Below are 22,909 nucleotides of genomic sequence, written 5' to 3' on the forward strand. Positions count from 1 at the left end.
ATGCTCTGGTCTAGATTGCTGCACTTTAAGGTTACCATCGTGCACACCCTCCTTCCCAAGAAACCACAAGTGCTGCCACTCACTCGGACTTTACTGATGGGGTGATGGATTCCTTCAGTGCTGCTGACTTCTTTCAGCGTGATTGGGTAGAATTGACCTTTATTCAGGTAAGTCATTGTGCTGTCCCCAGGCTTCTGTCGGAGGGACTTGGAGGCTTCCAGAGTGTATTCAAAGTTATTCCTATAGAGTGAAGAGGGTAGTGATTGCTAAGGCATTTTCCTGGAAAGCTGATTAAACGTTCCACATTTAATTTGGAGAAATTCCAAAGTCGTTAGCTGACTCATTAAGCCATCAACAGGCAAAGAAGTTGGAAAACAGGATGAGCCCCTTTTTCAACCATTTCCTTCATGAATGAACATTTAAGAGAAGTTCTTGGCAAGCTAAATCCTAAGACACATCAGCAGGCAAGACTGGAAGGTCCCTATTCAGGCTGAGAGCAGCAAGCTGCCCTCAACCAACAGAAAAGTATCTATTAGCAATTTAATTAAATTCACAAGCTAATAAACTACTCAGTGGCCATTGCCCTCTTGCTCAACTGCAACTATCAAACAAGTTGCTCCCCTCCTCTGGAGTTCAGTTGAGTTTTATTTCTCCTGTTTTTGCTGTAGATTTCCAGCAGATTGAGAGCAAGACAAGCACACCAGGGAGGGGGGCACAGTTGGAAGCAAACTCCCAGACCATTCCCAGACAGTACTGCCCCTTCCCGTGGGATACAGATTTGGTGCAAGGACCATAACTGAAGATGGGTGGTATTTCCAGTCCTCCAGGTAGTTTTCCTTAAAGTATTTGTTTTCTTTAAAGATACAGTTGTATCTTTACAGCTACAATTTTCAACTGTAAAATTCAAATAAGCAGACATAATTGTGGGTCTGAGATCCAGAGGGCCCTTCAAAATCCAACTGTGACTCGGTGCAAATTGGCATTAGTTGTACTGCTTGCCCATGGACAACTAAGAGAATAGGAGGATATGGGCAAATGAAAGCCTTAAATCATTACCCAGAAATGCTGTCAAAAACATAATCTTCTGAATTCATGTTGGCCATTCGGAGGTTCAGTTCAGTAGGAAAGAAAACCTGGAGTAGACAAAACAACAATTAACACTGCAGCAAAAAGAAAAGTCAACATTAAATAGATACTCCTTACCACAGAACTTCTGCCAGGCAAATTGTTCACCAGATAACACATGATTTTTGTTTTTTATTTAACAAACAGGACACCTGAACAGCGTTTTAATCCAAAATTTTGGGTGTCAACTAAGCACAACATCTCATAAGCCTTCCAAGTCAGCTTAAGGCAAAATTTTAATGCTTTCCCAAATCTCAAAGGGCATAGCTACACAGCTCCTTATGGTTTGGCTTAAAAATCAAAAGATGGTTACACTGCTATTTTCAGTTGGTATCATAAAACAAAACCCACAGATTTTCTCACTCAAGGGCCCTACATAATCCAACTGTTTTCTATGGACACACACCACACCTAGAAACTGGCAGTAAGGAAACTTACATACAGTCACTTCACTTTGGTACCTGCAAAGGCACCACAGAGTGCCGAACTCTTGCAAAACCTGGCTCTACGGATCGAGATAACTATTTCCACACTCTGCAAGCCAAAGCCTCTGTCAGATTAGTCATTCACTTTTGATAATGATTTCATGTTGTGAAGGTTTTATTTACTAAGTTCTAATTATGCACTTTTCTGGGAAAGCCTTCTATTTCTAAGCCACTGGACAGATTTCTGGCTCATGTAACTGGATCTCTCCATCGAAATCAAGACACACACACACACACACAGAGCAGCTGCCTCTCCCGGTACCTCTTGCACACCCTCCTTAAAAGTCTCCGAGAAGGTGGAGTCTGGTGTTCGCCTCTGGGAGTTCTGAGGCTGGGTGTTGGAGTTGAACTGGTCGGGATTGAGGTTCCTGTCGAAGACCACCACGCGCTCGGGCGGCTCGGGGTGGTACACGCTCGGTGGGATGCCCACGGCAAAGCCGTGGGGCTGCGTCTCCGTTTTGATGGAATGCGTGGGCATCGTGGCAATCGAAACGGTGACCGTCGTGTCAGGGGTCGTGAGGTGGCCTCGCTTGTCCATGCCCATCTGGGGGGTGTGTGGAAGTACAATATTGAAAGGCACATTTTTCAGAACCTGGACCCTGTTTTCTCCAGCAGAAATGAGCGACTGTTCTGTCACGTTTGGGATGCTGTTCCTTAAAAGGGCAAAAAGAAATCAGGCATAAATTATACAGCTTATTTTCTCATTAAACAAGAGCTAGAAAAGCTTTTCAACCTTTCAGACAAGGACAGCTGACACAAACTCTCCTGCTTGTGCACAACAGCTCAATCCTAACTTGAAAAGCTGAGAAACTCATTAAAAAAACCCCATAACTCCTCTCCCACTGTTAATCATCCCACCTTGGAGCGTAATTACCCTGGAGCAAAGGGTGAGGGTTCACAGCCCAGATCCTCACTGCCTGGAAAAGAGCAGACCAAAACTAAACACTTCCCACCACACACTGGCACACACAGGCTCCACAAAGCTGCTCTTTGGCAGAGGGAGAAGGACTGACAGCAAGGTTGCTGCTCCTCTGCCCCAGGACTGTGCACCACCCGGGAAGCACTAATAGGGAAATTACACCCCTTGTTTCATGCACAACCCCCCAGAAAATCCGCACCAAGACTCCTGGGAGTGGTTTGCATAACTTGCCACTCTCCACCCCACCACACTCATTTCTGCCAGGACAACACTGAGATCTGTGGCTGAGCTGACCTCATAGCTAGTAATCACTAAGTCAGCCTGCCCTCTCTTTCTCCCTCCCCACCAAGTGGTCCTGCCCCCTCCTTTACACCAATTCAGACATTCCCCTGCCTCCTTGGTGAGCCACTTCAGCTTGCCTGGCTGGCAGAAAACTAGCCACCTTTTCTTTTCCTGTTTGGTGACGGATCAGTGTGAGACCCAATCTGGTTCAAGAGGAGCAGTGGGAACACATGGCTGGGAACCAGCCTGCTCTTCTCAACAACAAGTCACTCAATCAGCTCAGCCAGACCACAAAGCCTCACCTCAGGTCCTTAAAGCATTCTAGTCTGTCCAAAGGAAGAGGATGGTAGGAGTGGAAACTGACTTGAGTGAACCTCCCATTTGTTATATTCACCTAATCAGTATAATCTGCTTGGGAGGCACAAGAGAGGGAAGGCAGGGAGGGGAAGTGAGATACAAGTTCCAGAGGATACAAAGGAAGTCCCCAGACAATACAAAACCAAATCAACATCACTTTGAAGAGCTTCCCAACTGGCCCATGCATGACAGCAATGCTGCTGGTACCTGAGAACAAAAATCAGCAGAGAGCAACTGAAGTAGCTGCATGAAAAATGAAAAGTGTCACCAGTGACTGCAGCTTCGGGGGATGCCTCTGCTACCAGGGCACCTAATGTCAGAGAGCAGCTTTTGCTAGGCTGACTATATGACATCAGCACACCAAAAGCAGATAGATGGCATTGAGCAGCAGTTTGAGCCTCAGTTCTCCACACCATGGTTCAATCCCCATCCAGTTCCTGGGGCGACACAGGAATCTGAGGCACAGAGTAAAAGCTAACAATTTCTCTCTTCCAGCTCATCACCACAGTGCAGCAAGTTACTTTCCTTCAGCAGCTTTGATGGTCGAGGAGGGAAGGGAGGAAACAGAGAAGCAGTAATAAAAAATAATACCTTTTACTATGGTCTTGTTCAGGATGTTCTACCTCAGGCTTGGCTGTTGAAGATCTCCTCTCCCTTGGAACCTGAGAAATTTAAGACATACTATAATGCAATTCTTCCTCCCATACAAAAAAATTAGCTCCTTAAAATTTGGTCAAATTAAGGAAGCCTTGCTTTGGATGCCAGGCCAAGCCCAGGAGATGCCCCATGGATCTCTATGTAGCCAACTCAGTCACCTGTGTGAGCAGGACCAAGGGATTCCCCAAGGTTTGCTGGCAGTGCAGGTTCTCTCCTCTGCAGGCTGGCAGAGTTCAGCTTGCTGGATGAGCTCAAAGCTTGTGAAAGGATGCTGTTCTACAGCCACTTCCCCAAGGACACGTGCTCTCTAGGCCATTCCCTCTAAGACCAGTTGAGGCTCTCCTTTCTCCTCTGATCAGGGAATTTGGGGAGCACCATGTCCAATAAACATATTGAGATACTACAGCTCATATTTGTGCATGGCCACACAAAACACACTGGCCAAAACTATATTAAACCTTTCATAAACAAAATGCAACCAGCATTCTGGATTTAAGACAGCTCAGTATTGCTTTTTGTATTTTATGCCACAGACATGATTTGCCCTGAAAACACAACATCAATCAAACAAGTCACCTTGCCCACACACGTGCCATTTTCCTGGCTGCACTGCAAGGCCAAGGCACACAGGAGAAGGTGAACTCTTGGAGCTGTGGTGGCTCAGTTCCTTGCATGGAGCACAAAACCAGCAGCCCAAACAGCTCTTGCAGCTGCTGGCACAAGCCTGTGGTGCTCAGGTCCCCTCAGCCACACTGCAAGTCCACACAAGCTCTCCTACCAACCCACACGTAAGGCCTAGGACTTTTGTCACCCTCATCATGCCTCCTGAATGAGCAAAGCAAACATCTTCTGGTGTATGTACAGAGGAGTGAACTCCCACCACTCTCCTTCACCAAAGCCTGTTCAGATCCTGCCTCTATCTGCCAGCCTGCGTCCAGGGTGGGGAACCACTTCAGTGCAAAGGCGAAGGCTGAGGGCACACCAGCACCAACAGCATTCTTCTCTACACAGCCCCAACTGAAAACTATGTCCTCATTCTTACACATAACCTGGAATCCCCAGAAACACCAGAACTGTTTGATTTCCCACAGTAACCGGCAAAATTTGGAGAACCTCTAGATGGAGACTGCTGGGAGGCCAACACTAACTAGCCACCAAAAAAGAAGAGTTTTCCAAGCTGCATTGGCCAATACTCCTGAAAGAATTTTTATCCAAAATTTGTTTCCTATAAGGCCTTATTAACCACAGTTGAGCAAACTCAGTAGGTAAATGGAAGGAAATAAAAGTTTTTTGGTTTTACGGTTTTGTTTTTTTATAGGAAGGTGATCTCATCAGCTGCCTTAAATATGCAGAGGGGGCGTGTGAGAAATGCCTCAACGTCATCCCTCTATAACATTACTCCATAACAGCCCTCAATAAATCTTTCAACCTCCAGCCATTCTGCTTTACCTGAGTGTGCAGCCTACCTGTTCTTCGACCAATTTTTTCTGTACACCCACTGATACCCAAACATAAGAGGAAACCCTGAATTAGGCATTAATGTACAGCAAATCCCTTCTGCTTTGCCAAGCATGACGGATCAACATCAACATTCTTTTTGTAATCTACAGGTTTAGAAATCAAAATTGATCTTGTGGATTAAAATTGTTCTCATGAAAGCATGTTGTTGTTTGGGTTTTTTTTTTCCAAAAGCATAGTAAGCACAAGCACAAAGCAGAAAGGCAGTTTTCTCACAAAACTAGCTGAATAACATCCACATCAGTGAGTCTGTGGCATTTTGTCATGTGTGTGTGAAGTGTTAATCTCCATATTAAGCATTACAAGAATATTTCAGTATGTAAGACATATTCAACTCTTAAAAGGGCAGACAAGGGTTTTGTCTGCACCAGGCAATCTCTTCCAGTGCTTGAAGAACATAACTGAGGCTGGCAACTGCACTCATTACTCTTAAAAGACACAAGACAAAGTGCCAGGCAGGAGAGCCAAGTCAGCCTCCTGGCCTTACTGCATGCTCAGCAAAGAAAAAACAGGCATCTCCACCCGGTGAGCCAGGCCACCATAACACAGGCGTCTCAACACAAGCAGGACCCCTCCCTGCCTGGAAATGCCTGCTGGTCTCCACTGACCTGGCTAGAGATAACTCCACAGCTTATACTTTCGATATTCAGGAAACAAAACTCAGCAAAATGCACCCCATGCAGAGCAGAATGTTCTCTGACTGCTCAGTTCAGCTGCGAGCATCTAGGAAGGCACAGGCCTCCGAGAAGACCATGAACACCGGGGAAGACAATCGCTGCTATCAAGGGATTAACAGATTACAGCAGTTGAAGCTCACTGAGGGTTACAGGGATGCAGACAGCAACTCTTTCAGGTGGACACTTCAGCCCCACATACCACCAAAAACCTGTAACTGTATCTTAGTATCAGCTGAGCCTAAAGTAACACAACAAAGCCCCAGCAAAAGTCAAAGGTCCACCAGAATAGGGATCATGTGAGTAAAAGGAGTTTCTTTCTCCATGTACATTTATATTCAGACAGGATATGGTCCTAAAGTGTCACTCTTAATGACTGTTTCTATAACGCATTGCCTCTCGCAGAACCTGGGGTCAACAGCAAAAGTGCTACTCAAGTTGAAAAGTAGTGAAGTGCTACTTAACTTTTACACCAAGATCTAGGGGATCTTATTTTACAGAGCTAAAAATCAAACAAATTTTCAGAAAGAGAGACATAGGTTCTTTTCAATTAAAAACCCACGCTGTTTAAAGTCCTTGTGATCTGTTCACAGCTTCTGTAAAATCCTCTAGCAAACAACACCTTTTCCACAGGTGGAACACGAGCTCTGCTGGCTCCCAGAGCGAACCCAGGGCAATCTACCTTGTAATAATCATAGAGCAGTCCGAGGGCAGCCGCACTGTCTTCATCCCCATTGATGCTCATCATAGCTTTGGTAGCTGCTGTGAGGGGATTTTCAAGAAAAGTTTTCCAGGCCTCATCTTCATTGGTGTAAGGACGTCTCTGAGAGTAGAGAGAGTCATTCTGAAGAACCAACACGGGTCTTTTACTTGAATCATAGAAAAAAAAAAAAGAAATAAAAAAAAGCCACCTGTTAGAACACATGAGAATCATTCCAAAAGTTCTTCAAAATTAGCTGCCCCAGTTTCATGGGGTTCATATTCTGATTCAGTGTACTGCAAGGATTAGTCAACACAAAAAGCCCAGCAACTTAATTCTGATCTCACTCATGCTCAGAGTAAATCAGGATTAATTTGACCAAACTCAGATGGATTACACCAGCCTCTACAAAAAGACAAAGCCACGTAGGAGCACAACTGACCTGCTCATGCCCTGAATCCAACCCAGAAAGAGCTACACACTTTCTGGCCAACAACCTACCAAGCCTCCAGCACATCCCATGTAAAATTTCCAAGCTACAACCTGCTCCAGTTCCCAAGTGGAACTAGAAAATGTGCATTAATGAAACATCTCTTTTCTCCAGTGGTTTCAAGTGCCTTCACTCTCAGAATAAATCTAAAACCACCACCTATCAGAAGCTACTGATAAGTTACAGTTGACATAGGAAAATTGGTTAAGGGGAGTGCAAATCAATTTGGCCATGCTTTTTTCTGACAAGGGGGAAAAAAAAAAAACAACTTACTGCCTGGTTGCTGTTGAAATAATCCAACACACTAGTTTGAAACACACTCAGATAAGTGAAGAAAAAGGAAAAAGATGAGTTATTCCCTTTGTGCTACAGTATATATATAAAAAATTGTATTTATTCTGAACATTTGGAGATTGCTAGGAACCAACAAACTCCAAAATGACTTGGACATTCTGTCCACAGACAAAAGCAAGATGTGTAGAAAATGCTGTCCTGCCAGCCTAGACAATATTTTTTAGGTTCCATTAGTAAAACATATGCTTCATCTTTTAAGTCAGCTCAAGCTAATTTTTAAATCTGACTTTTAAACCCATTCAGTTTTCTTTCCAGTGCGAGTTTAACATTAGTTTACTCCATGATGAGGGGAGGGAGAAGGGGAGGGTTTTCTTACTTTCCTTAATAATCCCAAACTTGACATTTTCAGGGAATTGGCCAGAGTTAAAATAGAAAAGTAGTTATTTAAAAACAACTAACCCCACAAAAAAAAAAACCCCTACCACCTTCACATCCTTTTCCTAGGAGGGAATCCTTCTTTTCATCTATTTACCCAGATTCAGAGACTGAAATATACCACAAATACAAAAAGTTGTGAAATAGAAAGTTGTGAAATACTCTAATCACTATAATCAGCTTAGCAGTATCCTACATTTATCACCACCTTCTACCAAAAAGATTGCAAAGCAAATTAAGCATTCGACGCTTTATCAGTTACACAAGTCACCCTGCCGAGCTGCCATCGGACAGCTTGGCTGCGCTGAAGGCACTGACAGCAAGTGGGAGTTTCCAGGACTTGTAAGAGCACTTTGTGGCTATAAATCAGTATTATGTAGCTGAAAGAAGAGCAAACAAAAATGACAAAAGAGACAAGTTCTTGAACCAAGCCCTTTCTTTAGGTCTTCATACGTATTTGTGTACACACTGACACAGACACCCGAACGCAGAGGACAGCGATTTTCCATCAAAGGGAGATGACCCACAGAAGACAAAGCAGAATTTTCTTTAGGAACATGGTACAAGCTCCTTTTCTTATACAACAGGATAAAGGAATCCTCAAATATCCATAGCAAAAGGGAAAACTCACAGAGAAAAAGGCAACTGAAGCAACCTGGGTGCAATTCCCTTGATCCATCCCCACCAAGCTGAAGGGCTAAGTCAGCCTTGCTGAACTCACAAGACCACGACGTTGATTCCCTCCAGCAACAGGATACTCACATGAGAAGGGAGAATCATCAGAAAACCAAAAATGCTGAGAACAAAAGCTCAACTAACCAGAAGCCTAGCGAATGCAAGGCCTAAGTATTTTAGTGTGATTTTTTTGTCATCAAAACACCGAAATTCAATGCACATTGCCCTAAAGGTAACCCACCCACCTAAAAAAGCACAGAAAAAGTTATCTGCAAAATTATCGAGAAAAGCACAGTGTCTGGCAGGAACTCCCTACTTCAGGAGAACCACAGCTTCTTTCAAGAAAATGAGAACATATTGATAAGAGAAGGCAAACACAACTTTTTCCCTAAGTTTCAGAAGATAACTGGCATGCTGATCTGCTCCCACAGTAGTAGAAGTCCAGCAGAGGCAGAAAATTGAAGCTTCATACAGCAGTTCTAATAATTACCCAATTATACTTTACACTTGACCACAGTGCAAGCAGAGAAATACTACAAAAAACAGAGACTCTTTGCCCGTGAGGCTTCCCCAGCCTGGGATGTTCTGTGTTCAGACCACAGAAACTATTCCTCCTTCCTTCACTGATCCAGGACCAGCCGTCCTGTCCCTCACCCTGCAACTTACCCTGTGACATCCAGAGCTGCGCAGCCATGCTGTGCCTGCTCCTGCACAGGGCACACCTCTAACGCTGAGGCACTACCGAGGATTTCTGTCACTGGCATCTGCGCGCCAGAAAAGCAAAGTGCACGTACCCAAATTGCTACGACCTTATCTAATAAGTGTCACTGGAAATAAAAACACCTATGAAACATCCTAGTCAGAGACATGAGTTCAGTGAGCTGCTGCACTGGAGTCCTCTTCCTAGAAAGTAGCATGTTGAAACAAAAAGTTGAGTTTAAAATCCTACACGTTCCCTGGGAAAGGAATGCATTTGAGTCACCAACCATTCAAAGTACAGAAATTTTAAAATCGGTTCTTGAAAGCAAAGCACTTCAGAGCCACCCCGTTTTCTGGCACTTGGGTGTCCACAGCCACTGTCAGCAGATGGACACGGTGACAAGTGCAGCAACAGACTCGAGTCCTTCAACACAGCCTGGGATCCGCTTGAAGGCGACGTCTCGTATTCAACACCACGAAGTTACAGAATACACACACCTCGAGCTCACTTTAACTCTTTCAGGACCCAACTTCAGCTACTCCGGGGTCGCCGCAGCCGAGCTGGCCGGGAGCCGCCCTTACCTGCCGAAGTCCACCTTGCCGGAGGGATGCGCCTCGTAGAAATCCATGGGGGCCGCTGCGGCCGCCGGGCAGCGGCGCGGGGGCTCAGCCCGGCTCCCTCGGCCCGGCAGCTCCTCCCGACGGCGCGGCCGCCGCCGCCGCCGCCCGCATTTAAGGCGCGGCCCGGCGGGGCGGGGGGCGGCCCCACGCCCCGCTGCGGGTGTCGGGTTTCAAAGCCGGCCCGGCCCCGGCGCTCGCCCCGCGGGGCGGGGTGGCCGCCGGGGTCGCCCCGCCGCGCCGCCGGCTCCCCCCCGAGGCTCAGCCCCCGCTCCCGCCGCCGTTCCGCGCCGCCCCGCCGCAGCCTCCGGGTACTCCCCCGAGAGAGAGGAGCGAGGGGGGCGGACCCCGCCAGAGCGGCTTCTCCGGCCCGGCCCCCGGGCGGCGAGCCCCTCTCGCCGCAGCCCCCCGGCGGGGCGGCGGCACCGGTCGGACCGGACGCGGTACTTCTTCCCCCGCCCGGCTCACTCACTTGTCGTAGTCCTGTGTCATGTCTGGCGGAGGCACGGGCGGCAGGACTGGCCGGGCGGGTCGGGAGGAGCAGCGCCGCGCACCCGCCGCTCCGACGGGTTTTGTCGGCTCCTCTCGCCCGCTCAGGTGCTCCCGCAGCCGCAGGTGGACGCGCGCCGCGCCGCGCCTCCCATTGGCTGCCGCGGCCCGCGGGGCGGGGCCGCCGCGCCCCCATTGGTCGGGCTCGCTCGGGGGCGGGGCCGGCGGCGTGAGGGCTCCGCGGGCCGGGGCGGCGGAGGGACAGAGCCCGGGACAGAGCCCCGAGCGAGAGGACAGGCCGGGAGCAGCCTGGTGTCCTTCCCGCGCTAATAATGGGATTCCCTTCTCCCTCTCTCCCGTCCCACGTAATTTTATTTCTTTTTCACGTACTACACGCACTTTTATGAAAATCGAAACTCGCCACAATCATATGAATAATCTTTACTGCAGTCTTAAGCTGTGCCACGGAAGGTTTACATTGGATATTAGGAGGAATTTCTTTGCAGAAGGAGCGATTAGACATTGAGATGGGGTGCCCCGGGAGGTGGTGGCCTCCTTGTCCTGGCAGCTTTTAAAGAAAGACAGGATGTGGCACTCAGTGCTCTGGTCTAGCTGACAGGATGGTGTTTGGTCATCGTTTGGACTCGATTATCTCAGATATCTTTTCCAACCTAATTGATGCTGTGAATTTGCACAAGCACTGCACCAGCTGCTAAAGGGCAGCAGATCCATGTGTTATTCGTTGCCTCTCAGATGACCCCTGGTTTGGGGAGCAAGGGACACTTACAGTGTGGTCAGTGCTGAAACTGCATCAAAGTTCTCCAGTGTAACACCACCAACAGCATCACAAACAGCTGATTTACCCAAACTGGCATGCATGAAGTTAAATCAGAAAGATCTTGAGTTTCTCCTTGAGAAATAGGGGTGGGAGGTTGCTTGTCTAAGTAACAAGTTGAATCAAACCCATATAGCAACAGCGCTATCTATCATGTGTCAAGATGCTTCAGATAGCTACTGTAATTTAAAAGTATGCTCACTAATAAGAGGTCTCTCCTTCTAGGTCAAAATCTCTTCCCTATTTGTACAGGATATACTCCAATGCAAAATTATAGAAGAACAATTCAAACAGTCAACTGAAGGAAATATGAAACTGAAGACAAACTTTAACTAAGGGTCTAATCCTGGAAGTTGCTTAATATTCTCTGACTGGATTACAGTTAGTGTTCTAAAAACAAAATGCTTTGTTTGGATCTGCAAACACTGCCATTAGGATAGCAAAAGATAAACACCAATACTGAAGTAGGATCTTGCTCTATAAAGTGAAATGAACTGATGTAAATTGTTCTTTATGACATGCAATAAAAAGTATTCTATATTTTGAACCCATCTCTAAAATCTAATTCAAGATTACATAGAAGAAATTTCTTATCTGATCTCACATATGAAAAAAATACTGTCATCTGATTAAGAGGTTGGAAAGTTACATTTTTCCAAACAAGTATAACTTGCTTTGTTTCCGATACAAATTACAAAACCAGCTCAAAATCGCAAGTACTGGGAAGGACTGCTGACTTTCTTGGGTGCCATTCACTCCTCATGCTCCCTTCTTCTTCTGTTCATAGAATTCTGGGATGCGCAGACACAACGGCTGCTTTTTGGCACAGGGGCACACTTTTCATTAACAATAAAATATAATACTGCCCTGTAGCCCTAGGTGACCCAGATGCAGGACGTGCTGGAGTTCAGTCACATGTTTATATTGCACCCCAACAGCTAAAATCTTAGTGATGTGCCAACACTTGATATTTCTACTTAACTTGAGTTTACCATGATTTTATTCCAAATAACTCAAAGCTGTTTGTCTCTGCAAAAGGGATGCCTTTTCTTAACAGCCCGATCCACTGATGAAAACTTGGTTATCACCATAGCAATCGCTTCCCCATTCAGGAGACAATGATATAAACACCGGATTGTGACACCACTGACTAATCTGCCGGTCACAATCTAGACTCTGCAACACCACTTGTAGGTGTATTTATGTGATGTCACTAACTGGGTTGCATCACCACCGAGTAAAATCAGGCAAGAAGCACAAAGGGATTTAGCAGAGCTTTGGCTGGGGCACAAAGCCATGCCAGCCTGGCGGGGCAGTGCTCTGGCAGGACTTCCCTTGCCCTGTGCTGACTGGCCTTCCCTCACACTTCTTCCTTCTCTCAACCCTTTCACCTCAAATTCACTGCTCTCCTCCACCTCTCATGCCCTTCCCTTAACCTTCCCCTCTGCCTCAGTCCTTCCTTCAGCATTCTCCTTCCCCTCTTCACACATTTGTTTCCTTTAAATGAATCCCACTCAAAACATGGAAGGAACCCCACCACACTCACGCATCACTGGCAGCCATCAGGCTGAGCACTGTCCCTTCATGCTTCACTGTCCCTTCACTGTCCCCTCTTCCCAGTCTGTCTTTGGACACTGCTGTGTAGAGAAACTGGGGTTTATTCTGGACAAGAATTAGCTACTGTTATGACTTACCTAACAAATATGGGTTTAAAATCTCATACCTGATAATTATCATCTACATGCTCTGGTCATTCACACCTGTGTAATAAACAAACAAGTTGCATCAGGTTTGTGGCAGTACTTTTGATTTCACAAAACACAGCAGGGAGTCAAAACAAGATACTTTTTGCTTAATCTGAAACCCTAAGATACAATAGCTGGGCTGCAGAGCTGGATGTAAAGAGCAGGGAAGCTCCTATGCTTTCCATTACCCAGCACACCAGGCAAGGTTTCCTTCTCTGCCAACAGGCCTGTAGTTGCTAAGGACAGACCTGGAAAAGTGAGCCCAAAGCTGATCACTGAGCCTTGCAGAATAAGCCTGAAGTCATCAATGGGATTAAAAACAAAAACAAAACAAAACGAAACAAAAAAAAAGGCAAAAAAAAAAAAGGCAAAAAAAAAGAAAAGAGAGTTTCCACAAACTCAGTGGAAACTGAGGCGAAAGGAAGCTGGAAATGCCTTGTAAGAAAGAGACAGAAAAAAGGTAGAGAATAAATGAAAGCACAATGTGTGGAATATGGAACAAAGAAACAGTTTGCTTTCCCCTTCAGTCATATCCCTATATGCAATCTTGAAAACATTCCTTAAAGATTCCCCTTTTGATTCTGTATTTGTCCCTAAAGATAATGTAAACATTGTTAAAATTAGTTACAAACTACTCAGGGTCAAGAGATGCAGTTCCATCAGCCAGACTGAGAACACTGAATTTACTACAATATAAATTCACCAATTTTGCAGCAGCCTATATATTACAAAAACTCAGCCTAAAACCGAAAATTGTATTGAGGATAAAATCTTTAGCACGTCATGCGGTTTCACTGAGCACTTAGCACCTTTGGTCGACTTTGTGCTTCCTCTGGGGCTGAGTGCTGCGTCCCCGGGTCCTGCCACACGGACCCACACTGGTGCTGTGAGAGGACAGCGGGTGCAGCTCCTTTGCTGCCCACTGTTCCCTGCCCAACCCACTTTGCTCCGCAGCACAGAAGCCATGCAGCTGCCCAGTTAGGAGTTACGAACACTCCGGGTCTCAGTTCAGGAAACAATGGTTTGCCACAATTTTATATCAACACAGCACGACAGAAGCACCCCAAGATCGCAGCACAGGCACTGAACATGCTTGGTGGCATTGTCACAAAGCTACGGCAGGGTCTGCAGCTGGTGAGCAAAGCCACTGCTGGGACAATGGGATGGTCTGTGAGCTGACACAGAGTACTTCTACAACAGAGAGCAGCCGTATGAGATTACCAGAGGAAAGTGCTTGTATTTTCTTCCAAAACCACCTGATGTACTGCTGGAGGCAGAATGTAGATGCTGAGGGCGGGGGAGGCGTGTTCTGGCTCTAGAAATGCTGCCATGAGCAGTTGTACAAGGGCAGCAGTAACCTCACGTGAGGACACCAGCTTCCATCTCCTGTTCTGGTAATCCTTACTCTTGTTCATCATTTCAGCAGCATCCTAGCAAAAGGAGCAGTGAAAGATCTTTCACCTATGCCTGCTTCCACATCCTGGCATCCCCTTTATGCTCTCCCTCATCTAACCTAGCCAGGAACAAAAAGCTTCACACATAAGGAGCTACAGGACCAGTAATTGTGGAGGAGATGCTGGAAAGCATCCTGCATTTAGCACACAAGGACAAATGCAGCGAGAGACACTGCTGTGACCAACCCACACATGAACATGCTCAGCCAGGAAGTATCCACAACCATATGTGCTGGGAAGCCCATTCCATTTTGGATCAAAATAGAAGATTCATTACACAGAGTCATCCTGAATTTTCTCCACCTGTGAAGAATAAAACTTAACCTGACATGGGGAAAGAACAGATGATCTAGGGGGCCGACACCTTTGGGAATTTAACATATCCAGACTTTACCTGTCCTCAAGGCCCTGTGAGTCCTGGCTCTTTTGCTCCCAGCCCTGCAAGACTATCCTCTTGACAACTTATTACAATATCCTGAATTTTTTACTCAGAACAAGCAGAAGTCTTATTTGTCCAAAACAGGAGAAAAGCCATTTGAGGAAGGGACTTTTGAGACTTCCAAGACGTTATCAGAAAGCAAGATACTCATTGCCTTGCCTGCAATACTGTATTAAATTTTCTTAAATCGTGTACACATTATTGTTTTAGGGATTGTGCTAAAAATGGGTTAGAAAAGATGAAATTGCAGTGGAGCCCATGCAATACACTATGGCGAATAAATTAGACTAGCATTGCTCACAGGCATTGGGCTTTGCTGATTCTCATTCTCTGATTAAATCAGGTGCAAGCCCTTCACACTGTGTAAGTCAAACACCTCCCCTTCATGTCTGGACAACAGCAAAATTTTGAAAAGAAAAATGTATTTGACTGAGATTAAGTTAATACTGAGAATACAGACACACTGATATAGTGAAAAACTAGTAAGGGTAAAATACCAATTCTGCTGAAGGCTGTGCCTCTCACAAGAAAATGAAACATCTGTTGTATTTCTCCAGCGAAACAACAGAAAGCTTGCATTTAGGAGAACTCATAAAGCCAAGTTACTTTTGCCCATTTAAACACACCTTTTTTTTTCTAACACATAAAGTAAGTAAAAGTGAAAATTCACTTTAGAAGGCACATAAAGATCTTAGAATAACTGATTTGCTATTGTCTAAGTTAATAATTAATTAATTCTTCTCAGTATATACTGCTTAAAAAGTTTATTCTAAAACCCCCACTTGCCTTTATCTATACACTTAAGAACTGTCATCCAAATTTTAGAGTAAGAAACTAAACAAGGGGAGCCTCTTTTACTCAAAATTTACATGGGATTAAGTACAAAAAAAGTATCTGAGCTTTACCTGGACACTTTCAGCAACTAGTTACAGAAAGGAGCTGTAATTTCCAAGGCGAGAGAGGAGGAGACTGGAAGTGCTGGGCTGCGCAGACACCCTGCCCTTCGGCTACGCCCGCAGCCGTCTGCTCGGCCCCGCCTGCGGCTGGTACCAACAGCGCCGGGAGCAGCTGGCCCGGGGAGCTCAGCTACTCTTCACTGAGGATAAGGCACTCCTGGGGCTCGTCAGCTTCTTAAACACCATTACTCCAACACAAGTGTTGATTGATTAAACTGCATAGAACGAACAAAAAGCATTTTTGGGGCACACCCTTTATTTTAAGTCTGACTCTTAGCCTATGTGTCCAGAAGGCACAGGGCTCTTGATGATTAACTGCAAGCTTTATGCCAGTTTATTAAAGTACAGCCTTAATTTAGTCTAACATCTAAGGGAGCTTTCTTGCGTTTGTAACAATGAGCACAGTATTTTTAATTTGTGAAGCTCAGATTTTACTGCTACAGTAGTTTTAGAAGAAAGCTCTACCTATAATTAAGTACGTAAGTCCTTCAAATAAAGACTTCTGAATTAAATTAATCCTTTATGTATACTGAGGTGTCTTTTAGATAGTTAATTCAAAACTTTAACAGGTATTACAGTAAAAAGAATGAGATGCTTTCAGTCATTTGAGCCAGCACTGCTGAAAAGAGTGACAATGTGTATTACACTTCTGTAGATTTTTAACTGATACAAATACTCATCTAGAAAAGTACAAACACTAACTTCACCAAATACCTACAAATATTAGTAATTCACTCAGGTGAGGTCAAACATAATAGGTAATGGCTAATTTTAAAACACAAACACCAGACACAAGAGGAGATTTAAACTGGTATGTTCCAAGTCCACTAATGTAAACATCAGTTCAGACACACCTCGCCAGAAGTCTGAGGTATCTAGCACAGCACGGCAATAGATTTAGACATACTACCCTGTGCCCACTTACGAAATCTCTTAACACATACAACCAAGTCATAATTCAGTCTCTTTCCTCTTCCCACATCAAGCACAGTTCAGTGCTGTATGGCTAAAACTATGCCTTCTCATCTGCCTGTTAGTCACTTTACAGGACCATTGCTTTAAATCCCGTGCTGCAATAACTAATTACCTGAAAAAGAAAAAACTTTCACCCAAACTGTGTCTTTTGTGCCACCCCAAATCAGGACACCATATTGTCTCCTGCCTCTACTGAGCCAGCAAAGCCTCCTGGTTTGCCAGTATTTCCATGTAACTATTAAAACTTACTTTTAATAGTCCTGTCTGCCCTGCTTGTATGTGAAATACCACTTCATCGCTTGCTCCAGACAGGCAGGGCACATCACCTCTCCTATCATTCACATGTTCCCAATTTTAAAATAACTTCATGGTTTAAATCCTTCACAATCTACTCACTGAATCGATCACCCTCCCAGATTACATCTCACTGAAGCCCTTGCTCAGGGAGGAAGTCATTACTCTTTGTCAAGTCTGCAGGCACCATTTTTCTTAGTTATAATAATGCTTAGAAATAGCTGTTGGTTTTGATCAAACAGATTTGGTACGTTCTGTACTCTGTACTGATGGCTGGAAATGATTTAATTTCATTCAGCTGAAAGCAGCATTATTCACCTGGGTATCTACACAGCACCTAGGTTCAACATATGTATGTATATTGTTACGGTGTCTTTCATGTAGTGGCAGCACCCAACTTCATTTACATGTCATCTGGGACAGTATAAAAACATGGTGCATAAATAAGATCCAGCATGAGAAACTGGTGGAATGGCTAGGGCACAAGCTGCTGAAGATGCTGCATTATAAAGTGGTCAGAAGAATTTCAAGGCTTTAACAAGTATCCTTGCAAAAGAAAAATGACAGGAGGACCTGGCAGTTACCGCTGCACAAGAAATAGGATCAGATTTTATACTAGGTACAAAAGTATCTGCAAAATCTGTGAAGCCTGAAGTGGAACTTGGACCTGAAAGGTGTTAACCTAAATGAGAGTCTCAGGCACAACACGAGACTGGGAAATACACAATATGCAAGGAAATGTAGAAAACAGTGCCAGAGTTGTTCCATAACAACTGGAATGCTGCTTAGAAATAATAAAGAAAAAACTCACTGCAATGACACCATTAACCAACTGCTTCTTTTATTTGTTTAACCAACTGCTTCTTTTATTTGTCAACATAGCATTGAAAAACAAAATAAACATTATTTTCTAGAAATATATTTACTGTCATACAATGGTAGATAAAAAAATAGGTATTTTAATCACAATGTAATTAGGTGCTAATGTCATGTACACTCAAAATTTGTACAATAATGCCCCAAAAAATGGTAATTTCACAGCCTCCTGTTGGCTCTGATGTAAATTAATGAAATAAATGGTCATTAACAGTTTCCTTGGCAGTTTTCTTTCCCAATATCAGTGACTTAAATTATAGATAAAATGACATAAAAACTGAAGTACAGTAGTAGATCTCAGCACTACTATCTTTACAAAAAATGTCCATGAGACAAAAGAATCAGTGTAAGTTTAGATGTAATACCATGGTTTGGGATCCAACCAACTAATTTGCATGGGTTTAATACTGGAGGTTTTAGGCCTTTTTTACTTCCTTAGCACTGTGTTGTATTTTAGTTTTTTACAGAGTTTTTTATTAAAAAGTTTGTGTTCTATCATACACACCTCATCATGGATATAAGAGGGTTGAATCCTCAGAAGAAAAGAGAACAACCCTAGTACAAAATGGTAACTCTGGGGAAACTCCACTTCTCTGTAATGAGCCAGATGACCACACAATCTGAAAAGAAATGGGGAGAAAATAAAAGCCCTAAATTACAAGCACATTTAGTATTTAGCTAGCATTTATATATTAAACTGTAATTGGAGACAAACTTTACACTTTACCAACAGCACAAATCACCATTCTAGTTTACAGTGTTGATTCCTGTGAAGTGATCCACTCCTGCAAAACCATGAAGTATAGGACTGAACCAAGATATCCTCAGAGCTGGTGCAAACACACTAAGAAAAAGCCACTATAGCTTCTTGCACTATGAATCAGGATCTTACTCAGCCAGGTAAAGCATACATTTCTTGCCTTTCAGGACTAAACGGAATCATTGTGTGTTCTTCCAGCTTTTAGCAAATGTAGTAAAGTATTAGAATGACTACCTCACCCTATCTTTAACATTTCTAAGACTATCCAATTCAGACACCTTAGGCTCTTTACTCAGTTCTTCTCTCTCCATAGGATACCCCTCTCATCTTCCTGACACTATGTCATGGGATAATAAGCCATTCATTTATTGTCCATTGCCTTTGTGTGCTAAATACAAATTACATGTCTAGAAACAAGAGAGAAAAGCTAAATTAAGTCAATGGAGTAAAAGAGTAACATAGGGAACACTGGAGCAAACACTGATGAGTTCAACAAAAAGTAATTAGTGCTGTAGCAGCCTTCTGCTTCATTATTTTGTAGCTTTTGTGGTCAAAATGTTAATGAAAATGATGAGGTGATTTTATTGATGCAGTATATAATGAAAATAGCAGACCAGACTTGCTGGTAACAAGTGTCAGACCGAACAAAAGATGACACAGAGGAAAAGCTGCAGAGATAGCTCTGTAAACATCAAGTTCACCAACTTAGGTTGGAAAAACACCAAACTGGATAAAGCTCAAATTTAGTTTAAAATACTACAAACATTCAATTTTTAAATAAAAACACTAAATATGGGGGTTCAGGTGCTATTTTCACCTATAAACCCTATACATCTTTTAACTTACTAGGTATTGCCTTGGGATGTGGAGAAGCAGTTTAAAACGTTCCCTGTGTCTGATTCAGAGCAGCTGTCTTAAATATTCACTAGAACAACGACTGGGATCTGTCTGTCCCAATTTACAGGTAAGTGTGCTAATTACTAGACTATAAAGTCATTTGCTCGCTCCCTCTGGCCCAGCAAACATTTACATTTTAGCTCAAACTGGAGGAACAGCCAGACCTGTCCTGAGTGCAGGCAAGCTGCACTTCAGGGAGCACAGTCTGTTCAAAGCCTCCCAAAGTACTGGAAACCTGGAACTGGGTCTCTCATGACATACATCCCATCCTCTGCCCTACCTCACACCCCCCAAAACCATTACAACATTTTTCATACACTGTAGTACCTCATCACATATAGAATTATACAGTCCTTTAGCCTGGAAAAGATCTTTATGAACATTGAGTACAACTCCTGTCACCTGAAGACTTAGGTGTAATAGCAAATAGTTTAGATAGAATATAATAAATAGAATAATAGAAAATAATAAATAGAATAGCAAATCAGTTTAGAATCCAGTTTAAAACAAAGTTTTAAAATGTAAAAGCATTTCACCAATCATTTGACTGATCTCAGCTTTGCTGACACTGTAATCATACTTTAGTCCCAGGAATAAAGCATTATAGCAGTCCTGTTAGGCCATGCTGATTTTTAGGTGAAGAGAATTTGTAAGTTTTTTTTTTTAGTTCTATTCTACATACACAGAGGATAAACCCTCATATCTGAGGGAGTAGATGTTGTTTTCCAATGTTAAGTAAGTGTCAGATGTATACTTAACTACTTGCATTGCAAATGATATAATGGGAAATTTAACCGGTAAGAATTTAAATTCAAATCTTGTTTCATGAAGGCTATGACAGTTTGCCATTAACATTTTAATATATTACATATGAAAATGTAGGTTTAAAAACAGACTTTGCATGGAAGATTATTCACACAAACATACACCGAAATATCCACTCATTCAATGTGTACATAAGATTTACGCAAATCTGTGGTAAAAGGATTATTACCTCTACTCCCTTTAAAAAAAAAAAAAGTTCTTATTCAGACAAAAGAATGAATCCATATAACCAAACCTCTTGTAATGTAACACTGTGCTTACATTATTCCAACCCATTTATGTCACTGTGGGTATGTGAGAAGTAACGTGAAAAGGAAAATAAAGATAAGCAAATAAATGCACCAAAGGACAGAAAAGACAGCACACTCGTAAAACCCAGCTATTTTCAAAGGGAATGTAATGCTTTAAAATCAGGACCGTATCGCTAAGACTAGGGGCTATTGATCTCTGAATACCATTTCAAATTATATGCCAGATAAAAATTTCACATGTTACTCAACAGACAAATGAAATCTCATTTCACATGAATGTAACCAAACCTCCTTTCATAAAAAACCACTTTTGAATAGCATACACGAGAAATTCAGGAGACACCAAGCCAGCTACAGAGTTGATCTTCACTGACATTCACCAGGACATTCTTCTTCTGGATTAGGGTTTCATAATACAACCAACAGAATAACCAAAGTTTGGTATATGATCCAGAAGTCACTGTGATTAAGGCCATCAAAAATCAGTATAGTGATTTTGAAAATTATTTTTCTGTGCTTCTTTAGAGGCCAGGGAGGAGAGGAATGGGACTGTTTTTCCATTCTCTGGAGAGTTGCATTACAAATATTTTTATAAAACACTGCAAAGAAACAAAGTGAGTATTTGCACCTAGCTGCTACTCTTGCCATGTGACTCTAGTTGTTGATTTTGTCTCATCTCCTCTCTTCTCAAAAGCTCACTTTGATCACTCTCCATGTTACAGTTTGTCTACTCACAGTCCAAGACTATCCATTCCTCACACACCCCTTTTAGAAATTACTGTAACTGTGTGTGAGCACATAGCTGCGCACACACCCTGTATTTGTCATTTGCAAAAATATATGTACAGGACTTTACTTTCAGGAGAACTTTCCAAAATGTATTTAGCAAAAATGTGAATACTTACTTCTCATTGCATAGTTTAACTGTACACAGCCAATAGTCAGGGTTCATGGCTCTCAGTAAACCACATTTTTCTTGCAAAATTCCCTTCAGGCTATGCCCGTGAAAACAACTCCCATCTGTGTTTTCTTCAGACCAACTTAACTGAAAACTTGAAGGATTTGGCTTTTCAGCACGTTGCACTGAACCAGACAGCTTGCCAAACTGATTCTGTAAGTTCACAACCATTTCTATGCAAAGAGAAACAAAAGAAACAAATGCAAAAGTACTAAGTACCAGAACACCGTTTAGAGGTGATTAATACAAGAAGAAAATGGGGTATTTGTGCTGTTTAACTTTTTTCTTTTTTAAAACTTCTGCATGAAAGACTGAGAAATCCCGGATGTCTCTAGGTTATCTCTGCCACCTTCTTTACAGGTTTTAGTGAAACATTTTGAAACATAATTCAAAATGCCATGTCTTTTATACCTAATGATATTAGTAGTCGGGCGCTCTAAAACATTGCTGCAAGTAAAACCTGTAAAATCCATTTGATACTGCTGGGATTTTTATGCTGATAGAAAGCACATTCATACACATATGGATTGAAGGTTAAGCTTTTCATGTTGCAAATTTCAACTGGTAAAAAACCCCAACAACAAAAAAACCCCATTCCATGTTTGCCTGCTGCTAGTAGATGAACGACACGCTTTCCTAGGTTACTGAGGCCGAGAAGGGAAAGAGGGTATCATGATAGATCAGCACACATTGTATGACTGCCTATGCCTTGTTTCTCCAGGATAAAAAGCAGGTTAAAAGCTTTAACTTCGTTTTACGAGCTCTGTTTAAATAAACTCATTCATGTATTGAAAAAAAAAAAAAAACACAGGAAAAAACCTCCTAAAATAATCCAAGGACTGGGAAGTTTATCTTTCAAGATGACACTAAAATCTATGATCAAAATCAAAGGTTTAGGAAGATTTCTGAAAATCTGTACCTGGCACATAATTGTTCTAGAGCACTGTCTCTATTATGGTACATTTGTTTTGAGATCAATCCTGCCCAGTTGCAATTATGTGATATTCCTGCTGACAACATTATGATAAAGCTCTGTAATCTAAGTGGTCCACTTCTAGCTCCAAGAGAAGCGGAGCCAGAAGAGGAATCTCTTTTCCTATAAATGCAGGAATTAAAGGACATCTGAGTAAATAATCAGCTTGAAATGAATACATCTATACATGGTTTTCCATGGAACATTACTTGACTGCAGGATCACCCCAACAGGATTTTGAAGACTAAGTACTT

General features: G+C 43.1%; 2 protein-coding genes across 5 annotated transcripts in view; both read right to left on the reverse strand.

Annotated features, from left to right (window-relative positions):
- The window catches only part of GRHL1 (grainyhead like transcription factor 1), a 47,208-nt gene extending 30,652 nt beyond the window's left edge, over nt 1–16,556 (reverse strand). The window contains exons 1-6 of one of the 4 annotated variants that reach the window (XM_038132046.1): nt 9,893–10,361; nt 6,700–6,886; nt 3,760–3,830; nt 1,873–2,263; nt 1,057–1,133; nt 84–240 (exon numbers count right to left, since the gene is read on the reverse strand). In XM_038132046.1, the coding sequence (XP_037987974.1) occupies nt 84–240; nt 1,057–1,133; nt 1,873–2,263; nt 3,760–3,830; nt 6,700–6,886; nt 9,893–9,939 (930 nt within the window). In that variant the 5' untranslated portion in view covers nt 9,940–10,361. Of the gene's footprint in view, nt 1–83; nt 241–1,056; nt 1,134–1,872; nt 2,264–3,759; nt 3,831–6,699; nt 6,887–9,892; nt 10,362–10,400; nt 11,218–15,795 lie in introns of those variants that run through there. The other 3 variants (XM_038132048.1, XM_038132047.1, XM_038132045.1) reach the window with 3 other exon arrangements.
- A 1,359-nt stretch (nt 16,557–17,915) lies between these two features.
- The window catches only part of TAF1B (TATA-box binding protein associated factor, RNA polymerase I subunit B), a 44,895-nt gene continuing 39,901 nt past the window's right edge, over nt 17,916–22,909 (reverse strand). Inside the window, exons 14-15 of the mRNA XM_038132049.1 lie at nt 21,630–21,855; nt 17,916–18,611 (exon numbers count right to left, since the gene is read on the reverse strand). Coding sequence (XP_037987977.1) covers nt 18,419–18,611; nt 21,630–21,855 — 419 coding nt within the window. The 3' untranslated portion in view covers nt 17,916–18,418. The remainder of the gene's footprint in view (nt 18,612–21,629; nt 21,856–22,909) is intronic.

Source organism: Motacilla alba, chromosome 3 (genome assembly GCF_015832195.1).
Source record: "Motacilla alba alba isolate MOTALB_02 chromosome 3, Motacilla_alba_V1.0_pri, whole genome shotgun sequence".
In the NCBI taxonomy this organism is placed as follows: Eukaryota; Metazoa; Chordata; class Aves; order Passeriformes; family Motacillidae; genus Motacilla; species Motacilla alba.